Source organism: Chionomys nivalis, chromosome 8 (genome assembly GCF_950005125.1).
Source record: "Chionomys nivalis chromosome 8, mChiNiv1.1, whole genome shotgun sequence".
Taxonomy (NCBI): domain Eukaryota; kingdom Metazoa; phylum Chordata; class Mammalia; order Rodentia; family Cricetidae; genus Chionomys; species Chionomys nivalis.
In genome coordinates this window covers 12,965,113-12,975,099 of record NC_080093.1, presented here as the reverse complement: position 1 = coordinate 12,975,099, position 9,987 = coordinate 12,965,113, and the positions used below count along the sequence as shown (strand labels likewise).

Below are 9,987 nucleotides of genomic sequence, written 5' to 3'. Positions count from 1 at the left end.
AGGACCTGTAGGGTAAAAAGAGAGGAGGAAGAAATACAAATAAAATAAAAAAAATTGAAAGGAGTAAGATAAAATAACCCCCAAAACAAAAAACAAAGAGCCCCAACACCACATTATGGGACAGGGAACCTTCAAAGATGCCCTTGGACTTCATTTTCTCTTGACCATCTACTGCTGGGCATGCAGCCTACCCCTAAGGGTAGTTTGTCCCCAGTCAGACTCCTTTGGAAGAAACTACATTTTCATTTGCATGTGATATCAACTGGAGACAGCTTCTGGATTCTCCTTTCAGCTCTAGGACCCCAGCTGGTGCAGATCCTGGAAGGTCTGTACACGATGCCTCAGTCTCTGAGAGTTCATGTGTGCCATCCCTGTTATGTCTAGAGGCCTTGATTCCTGGGTGTCCTTCTGCCCCTCTCCAGCTCTTCCACTGGGTTCCCTGGGCTCTGAGGTGAGGAATTCGATGGAGACATCACATTTAGGGCCGAGTGTTCCAAGGTGCCATTCTCTGCACAATGTCTGAGTGTGGGTCCCTGTTTGTGCTCCCATCTGCTGCAGGAGGAGGCTTCTCTGGTGATGGCTGCACACGATCTATGAGCACAGCAGAACGTCACCAGGAGTCATTTGACTGCCACATTTCCCTGCCCTAAGCATCTATTTTTAGCTTCTCTTATTAGAGGGAGGGGCTAGGGAAGCTGTGAAGGGAGCACCACACGTGTGTCTTTGATGAGATTGTCTTTCGTGTAAATAAGGTCCCACCATGAATTGAGTGAATACCTGTCACTAGTTAAAACTGACTTTTAAAGTTCTAAAAATTTAGGAAAGGGGCTGGAGGGATGGCCCAGTGGTTAGGAACATGAGCACTTCTTCCAGAGGACGTGAGTTCGGGTCTCTGTGGGCACCCACACATATGTGTCATACACACACAATCACACACACAATCACACACACACACACACACACACACACACCAAATTAAAGTTCAGGAAAGTCAAACTTTAATTATAAATAATACAGCCAGGCGGTGGTGGCGCACGCCTTTAATCCCAGCACTCAGGAGGCAGAGGCAGGCGGATCTCTGTGAGTTCGAGGCCAGCCTGGTCTACAAGAGCTAGTTCCAGGACAGGAACCAAAAGCTACAGAGAAACTCTGTCTCGAAAAATCCAAAAATAAATAAATAAATAAAAATAAATAAATAATACAAACATGGTGCTATGGTATCAATACAGGATGATGCCATTTTTACAATTTCTCAAAATATAGTTAGTACATCTGCATAGAAAAAGCATTCCTAGTTAAGACAACTTTAGGGAAGTATAATTTACATACCATAAAATTCCTTTTCTGTAAAGCATAGTCCAATGATGTAGTAAATTTATCCAGTGCACACCAATGATTTTGGTGGCTTTTTTGGATGGCGGTATCAGGGTTCCACTATGTAATTCTGGCTGCTCTTGAATTTTTGTGTATCTCTTTCTCTTTCTGCGTCTCTCTCTCTCTCTCTCTCTCTCTCTCTCTCTCTCTCTGTGTGTGTGTGTGTGTGTGTGTGTGAAAGAGAGAGAGAGAGAGAGAGAGAGAGCAAGTTGGCCTCGAACTCACAGAGATTAACCTGCCTTTGCTTCCTTAGTGCTGGGATTAAAGGAGTGTGCCACCACTGCCCAACACTTTTATGTTTTTAACTGTCCTCCCCTTGGCTTTGCAATGGCATCTTATAACTTTTTTAAACTTAGGTTTATTTTGTGATGAGTATTTTGCCTGCAAGTATCATGTACCATGTGCACTTTGAGCATATGGAGGCCGGGAGAGGGCGCTGGACCTCCAGGAACTGGAGTTAGGGGTCATTGTGAGTTACTAGGAGAGAGCTGGGAACCCAACCTGGGTCTTCTGCAAGAACAAATGTTCTTAACTGAGAGGCCATCTCGCCAGTCCCAAATCTTAGAGCTTTTGATTATCCCTGCCTCAAGTTACTTCATATCCATACACTTAGCATCTTCTGGTCATACCTATTACTTTAATTTTAAACATTTCCATAAGAGGTCCACTTATTTTTCCATAACTTATGGAAAAAACTACGAGAATATTTGTAATTGTTGAAGATGTCTGAGTTTTTCCTCTGCTAAATGCTTTCTACTTTTAAACACAGAACAACAGACACCTTTATTACACCAAGCCACAGATGAGACTTATTTGCCTTTCTGGACTTTGATCTTCCCCCTGCCCCCAGGAACACAGCTGTCTGCTCTACTACACTGGCTCTTTTTCAATTAATCTTTCTTTCTTCCTTTCTTTCTTTCTTCCTTTCTCTTTCTTTCTTTCTTTCTTTCTTTCTTTCTTTCTTTCTTTCTTTCTTTCTTTCTCTTTTTTAAAAAGAGTTTACTGAAGTATGATTGACACATACAAATATGCTCATAGCTAATGAACAGTTTGGAGATAAGAAATGTTCATGAAGCTATAATCATAGTCTATGCCAAGCACATATCTATCAACATAGTCTCAGCTGTGTGTGTGTGTGTGTGTGTGTGTGTGTGTACACAAATGTCAAACGTCTTTTATTACTCTCTACCTTAGCTTTTTGGGATAGACTATCTCACTGAACCTGGAGTTTGAGTTTTAGGTTGGCTGGCCAGAGAGCCCTGGAGTCAGCCCGCCCCGACCCCCAGCCCTGGGCTCATAAATGTGCTCCTCAGACGCTTGCCGGGTCCTCGGGGTTGAGCTCAGCTCCTCAAGCACGCACGCCAGTACTTTTCCCGCTGCCATCTCCCCAGCCCAGCTTTAGCTTTAACAGGAATGAATTTGAATGAGGAGCTTCCTAGAATATAATTTCTGTATTTTTAAATATTTTTTAAACACATTATATGTTACAGGTTGTTCTAGAAGTCATTGTAAGCATCCTGCCTCAGCCTCACGAGTGCTGAGATTACAGGTGTGAATGAACCATCATGTCCAGGTTATTTCTTAAAATTTAACAAATATGTATATCCTTTTTTGGGAAGACAATAAAGCCACTCTTAAATGAACAACACCAAAAAAGAAAACAGATCTACTCTTTGGCCTAAGTCTAATTCTGGTGGTTCACACAGAGGAAATCATCAAATATGAGAGAATATGAGAAAGGATTTGTATACAAAGGTACTTTTTTTTTTTTTTTTTTTTTTTTTTTTTTTTTTTGGTTTTTCGAGACAGGGTTTCTCTGTGATTTTGGAGCCTGTCCTGGAACTAGCTCTTAACAGTGTTTTATTTTAAACAAAAAATCATAAATAATCCAAATATCTCAGTACAGCAGAGAATAATTACAGACTATACTAGAACCTACAAGTCCTAGATGCAGAGCTTTATATGGCGTATAATCTAATTTATGCAAAAAATAATGTTAGTACATGTAAAAATACAAGAAAATCTTATCAGTAGTTTGGCTAGTGGGACTATAATACTTTTTATTTTATTCTTTATACCTCTCTTAATTTGTCCATAAATGACCATAATTAAAATTGACTCGGTCATTTTCAGGGTGTTCATATCTGTAAATACATTAAAGTGTACATTTTAATGTATGCAGTTCATTGTAAATCAATTATACATAAAACACTTAAAACAATTAGAAGGATCCTCAAAAACCAATCTTAAGTCCTTTACTGAAAAAATGATTTTGCTACATTTTGGGGCCGGAGCAAAAAGTGGTTAAGAACAAATGCTCTTAACTGCGGATTTGGGCATCTCTCCAGGACCGAATTTTAGAGCTTGTTATTAATTATCCCCTCTTCGGATCACTTTACACTTACTGGCTTCATCTTTTGGCCATGCCCCTTATTTTCATTTTAAAACGGTTTCATGAGACCCATTCACCCATTCTTCGTTCTAGTCACCAGGTCTGTTTTCTATTCGTACCCTGGAATGTGGTCCAGCCCTTGAACACCTTGATGGGCGACCCCGCTTCTGCCCTGAAAGGGCTTCTGTCAGGGGGAGGAGGAGGAAGGTAAATCATTTCACAAACTCCGGGGCAACACCCACAAAGCCTCAGCAAATCTGGAATCTCGGGACTTATTAGCAGAGGTAAGAGTCACCAAGGGCGGTACCAGTTTTCTGGCTGTGGAGGTGGCCCAGAGGTTACTCTTATGGGAGTGCCACCACTCCAGAAGCGGTCTTAAACAATTTCCTTTTCACTTTTTTGAGACACGGTTTCTTTAATGTAGCCGAGACTACTCTCGAATTTGTGATCTTTCTTCCTCAGCCTCCCCTGGGCTCCACCACATGTATCTTTTAAACCGTTTTACAACCTATGTCTGCACTGCCTCCATACTTAGCAGAGGTCAAGATTGAGCATTTCTGGTGCAGGCACCGTGCAAAGGGTTCCCATCTATTGTCTCTTTTGATCTAAACCTTCTGCCACCAGCAGTAAGGACTATCGAGATTATCGCAATGCAGAATCTGATGCTCTATTTAAAGTCACTGAACTGTGGCTGAAAGCCCAGGTTCCCGGTTCTCCCCTCACAGTCTTCTGGTACCGGTTCTGGAGCAGAAAACACCCCATTTTCAGGCACCAACCAGCACAGCCTGCTTTCCCGCTCCCCCCTGTGCAGAATGAGGCAACATCCGCCAGCGCAATCAACAGGGTCGTGCGGGTGGAGACCTCCTCATCCTCGCCGGAGAACCACCCGGATCCGGCTCCCGGAGGTCAACTCGAAGCTCCGGTGGCGGCTGGAAGCGCTCTTGTACCCACCACACCTCCCGCCGCAGGCGCCAGCAAGCCGCCCGCCAGCCAGTCCGGCGGCTCTAGTGCGCGTGCGCGGGGCCAGAGGGCACGCCCTCGCGAGCGCGCGGGGAGCCGGGCGCGTGACCGGGACGCGCGCATGCGCGCGGCCGGAGGGCGCGGGCGCGCTGCGAGTCGGCGTCGGCGTCCGCGCGCGCTGCGGGCCGAGGCTGTGTGGGCTGAAGCAGCAAGCGAAGCGGCGGCGCCCCAGAGCCGAGGGTTCGCGCGGGCCTCGCGCAGCGGGAACGGACGGCTTCAGAGCGGACGCGGGGGCCCCGGCGGGACAGCTCGGCCTCGCCGCTGTGTGCCTCACGGGCGCCGGTCACTTCCCGGGCCCGGAGTGGCCGCCGCCCCGGGAGACGCACCGTGACACGGGCCTAAGGCGAGGCGCCGCGGGCGTCCGCACCGCTCGGACCCGGGCGGCCCGGTGCGCGGCGGGGCGGGGACCAGTGCCGGGGCAGGTGCAGCCCCCGGGGCTCTCGAGAGAGGTGTCCACGGCGCCGCTCGGCCCGTCCCGGCCCTGCGGGCCGCGCGCCCCCCTCGGCGGCCGGAGCCCGGTCGCTGCCCCGCCTTCTCCGGGGAGCGCCAGGCGGGAGCGGCCCGGACCCCGGGCTCGCGCGGGAGAGGACGCGCCACAAACTTTGCCTTTTATTGTTCCTAGCTCTTTAAGTGCCAGGGACTCTGCCGGGCAGGAAAAATGTCCTTCTTCAATTTCCGTAAGATCTTCAAGTTGGGGAGCGAGAAGAAGAAGAAGCAGTACGAACACGTGAAGAGAGACCTGAACCCCGAAGAGTTTTGGGAGATTATAGGGGAACTGGGCGACGGAGCCTTTGGGAAAGTGTATAAGGTAAGAGGGAGAAAACGGGAAGTTGGCTTTGGAGCTGAAACGGTCGCCTGTCCAGGGTGGTACGAGGACTTCACCCCTACACCCCTCCCGTATCTTGCCCACCCTCGCTGGGCTTTGAGCGTTGAAAGTTCAGCTCAGCATCAAAGCAGTGGCTCCGACGGTAGGGTTTACTGAATACAGGGGGGCCGGATGCAGTTTCAAGAGTGATGGTTGGGCAGTCCACCCTGTCAAACTTGGAAAGAAATGAGTGTAATTTCATGGGAGGAGCGGGCGGTTGTGGCCCTCATTGTAAAATCGGAAACTCAGTAGGCTTTTCAGTGTGCGCATGTTTGTTTACTAATGGCGTTTGCATGTACGCTTGTACCAAAACAGGTAACTTTTGGGAGCTAGGGACAGAGAGCAGGCAGTATCTGTAGTTCAAATAAAACAAGAGTAAAGTGATTGCCAGCTTGCAGTCTGTCTGTTCTTGAGTTGGTTGCTTGGCCACATGGGATGGAATTTCTGACAGAAAACTTCCAGAAGAAAATCTGCATTTCATTCTAGTTTCAAAATATAATAAGCATTGGCTCTAAGGCAGTACCAGCACTTGAAGAATTAAAAACTCCACGCGTAGTTATTTCAGTAGAGGTTTGATGTTTCAAAATGAAGGTGTGAATGTTAAATGTTTGTACTGTCCTAGGAAGTATATGAATGATGTCACTGGAATATTTACTTCCTGAAGGGTGAGGCTTTTATGAGCCACAGTTTAGGGGAAGGACCCACAGGGTTGCCTAGAAGTGAACACTTACATACCCCACTTTTCCGCTTCATGTAATTTGGTCCCTGTGAAAGTTCCGGAAAGCGGCAGGTCTGTAGTAGCGTCCACATTTCCAGGGTTGGGTACCCTGAAGCTTAGCCGTAGTTCATGGCCACGTGATTCAGTTTAACCTTGAATTCAGATCTTCTGTTCCTAATTGCAGTAGTGTGTTTTTACTTTAACGTCCATTCAGTAGAAAGCATTTCCCCTAGTTGTTAAGCATACTACACTTTTATCTTGTGATGTATGCATGCACTGAATGCATTCTGTCAAAATTCCAGTCTGAAAGACACACTTTCTTTGCGCTGAGTGTTTTTGGAACATCTTGTTCACATGGCTACTGTCGCACTTGTCATGTATTATAATTGACATTCATATTTAAAATTGAGGTCCAAAGTTTCATATTTGAATCTGTTTCTCAGCTATGCATTTCCTCATTATTTGTTGAAATGAAATGTTCTCTTCAGAGAATGCTATTGAAAGTTGGCACAGAATATGGTTTCAACAAGAGCTTACTCTCTAAGATGCATGGTTGGAAGGGCATTTAGTGTGGTTGGAAAATCATTCTGGGGACACTAGTGTTGGCTGTCAGAGCCAGCTTGGTGGTCATGGGCAAAATAATCATCTCCTCCGACTAATGTTTTGTTAGTTGCAAAACCATAGGTTTCCTTGAGTGTTTGTTTCTTTGGCTCTTTCTTGTTAATGTCCTCTGCATATGCAGTTACTGAGGAGAGGCCAAGAGAAACCCATAAGGCACCTGAAGCTTGTAGTGAGAAGGGTAGGTGACCATGGGTATTTCTCGTGGTGTGAGGACATTTCATCAAATAGGAAACAGCAGAGGATTAAGAGCATGGGCTCATACTGGAATATTTCTTGCTCTCCCACACAGTAGTCTGTGACCTTGGGCAAGTTACCTGCTGTAAATTCGGTGACTGACAGTGCCGGACTTCCCTCACTGGAAGGCCTATTTCTTGTATTTGTGGTGTAGGTATATAGAAAGTGTCAGGCATCTAGAAGGGGTTCAATGAATAGTAGAAATTACTGTCATTATCCATGGGGTCATAGAAGCCAAACGTGGTATGGGAGAGGAGAAGGACCCAGAAGAGAACGGCCTCTTTCTATGGCATAGGCAGACTGTGCGATTTTACTCTGCAGAGGGCCATGTATAATCTTACTGCAAAGTCAGGTGAAATTTCCTGAAAAATTTGAGACTTCGTGTAGTTTAACATTACGAACTGGCTAGCATCCTGTGGGATTATTTTTACAATGGTACTGAAGAACACAGATTCTTTGCATTTGCTCTTGAGGAATCAGGCATGAGTTTTGTTTTTGTTTTTTTTTAACAAAAATGTAAATTTAAGCTTGCTTGACTTTTTGGCCTCATTTTTCCTTTTCTAAAAATTTTTTAATTTTCAAGATTCTCTGGAAGTTGTAAATTTATATGAAGGAAACTAAAGTTATTTTTGTGGTGTGAATGCTGTCATACCTTAAAGTTTATGGTAGTGTGCAGTAGACAGCTGTTTTAAAGCTTGATTCCAGCTACCACTTGGAAATTGGGGACTATTAAAATATTAAATTGACTGGCCAGTGGTGGTGCACACCTTTAATCCCAGCACTTGGGAGGCTGAGGCAGGGTGATTGCTGTGAGTTCGAGGCCAGCCTGCTCTACAGAATGAGTTCCAGGACAGCCAAGACTGTTTCTAGGATATCATGTTGTGTTCTTAATTTAAGTCAGCTTCCCATCATACAGTTGCAGTCCTTGCGCTCAGTCCAGAGCTGTACAGCTCTCACAGAGTTACTAACATGCTTGTAAAATCAGCACTAGTTTAAGTTTGTTTTCTTTTCAGTGTTGTATGGTTGGATGTAAATGAAGATACATAATATCCTTTGCATTATCTTATCAGAAACCAAAAAATAGTAACAAAAATATGCTTTGAGTGACATGTCTGTTTTTAACCTGTTAAAGCAGTTGAAGCTGAGTCCTGACTGTATGCTCTGTGGCAACTAACAGGGCCATGTCTTTTAGAAAGTAGTGAAATATGTAATTCTTGTATTGAAGAAATACTGAAACATGTATATGTATTTAGCAGGTAACAAAGTAGATTTCTGTTGACAGTATCAGGGTTAAGAAATTCTGCTGCACCTCAGACTCTCTCCTTAAGTTACTCATCTGTTGTATAGTTTAGCATCTCGGTGTGCATCTCTAAACATAAACTTAGTTGTATGTGTTTCAGCATTATGAAAATAGAATCATATTTAGTGTGTTACTATGCTTGTTACATGGGCTTTGTTATCACTGACTGCTGCAGTTAGTTGATTTTCATTGTCGCATTGCATTTAGTAACAGGATTGTTGTAGCGAATCTTTCTCTGTCCTGCTGGGCAGATCCCAGATAATGACACGGAGACGTCATTAGCTTAGGCTTGTTCTACTAGCTCTTATAACTTAAGTTAATCCATTTATATTAATCTACGTTCTGTCACATGGCTTTTACCTCTCTCTTGTTTTGTGTGTCCTCCTTGTTTCACCTCCTGATGGTGTCTTCTTTCTGTGAGGAAGTCACACCTATGTCTCTTGCCTAGCTATTGGCCGTTAAGCTTTTTATTACATCAGTCACAGCAACACATCTTCATACAGTGTACAAGTACCCTGCACAGGTTGTATCACAGTCATTTGCCATTTTACTGTTAGTGGGCAAATGGGTTGTTCCTAGTTTTCGACTCTGACATAAAACACTGGGATATTTCATCAAGACTTGACTCAGGAGTAGCATGGCTGTGCTTCTAGAGCAGTATGACTTTAATTTTACTAGCTGATGTCAAACTGATTAAGGTATTTTATAGTCCTACTGGAGTGTATAAAGATGTCTTTGTTCTTTGTTCTTATTGACATTTGGTATTAGAATTTTTGACCATCTGATTATTAATAAATGCTTTTTAATATGTTTATCATAGTTTAAATTTCTTTGTGTTCCATTCTCTTGCTTATTTTCTTATAAATGTCATTTTCTGCCTATATGTAGTATATGTACTTGTAATATATTTGTGTGTATTATAAACATGTGTGTATGTATCTATATATATGTATTTGAATTTTAGCTATTTCTCAGTTATGGTATCATAAATGCTTTTTCATTCTGTGACTTATCTCTTTATTTTCATTATAGTGTCTTGGCCAAGAGACTTCTTTATGTCAGTATAGTAGAATTTTTCAGTTTTTTCTTTTCTTTTAATGTTTATTTTATTTTATTTTTTTTTTTTTGGTTTTTCGAGACAGGGTTTCTCTGTGGCTTTGGAGCCTGTCCTGGAACTAGCTTTTGTAGACCAGGCTGGTCTCGAACTCACAGAGATCCGCCTGCCTCTGCCTCCCGAGTGCTGGTTAATGTTTATTTTTAAGGCATTCTTTCCTAAACCAATATAATGAAGATAATCTACTTGTCTTCCAAAAGCTTCAAAATTTTGCCTTTAACAAGTTCACAGTTTGTATAGACTAAGTTTTTGTGTGTGATATGAGGTTAGGATTCAGTCCTGTGAGATGTGTTCCCTTCTTTTTATCATGAATAAAGTTCAGAACCATTCAAGTTCTTTCCCTTAAGGG

The 9,987-nt window shown here is 43.7% G+C and overlaps 1 protein-coding gene across 2 annotated transcripts in view; it reads left to right on the top strand.

The window, feature by feature from the left end:
* The first annotated feature begins 4,878 nt into the window (after positions 1-4,878).
* Positions 4,879-9,987, top strand: part of Slk (STE20 like kinase) — a 53,954-nt gene continuing 48,845 nt past the window's right edge. The window contains exon 1 of one of the 2 annotated variants that reach the window (XM_057777663.1): positions 4,879-5,594. In XM_057777663.1, the coding sequence (XP_057633646.1) occupies positions 5,445-5,594 (150 nt within the window). In that variant the 5' untranslated portion in view covers positions 4,879-5,444. The remainder of the gene's footprint in view (positions 5,595-9,987) is intronic. The other variant, XM_057777662.1, reaches the window with a different exon arrangement.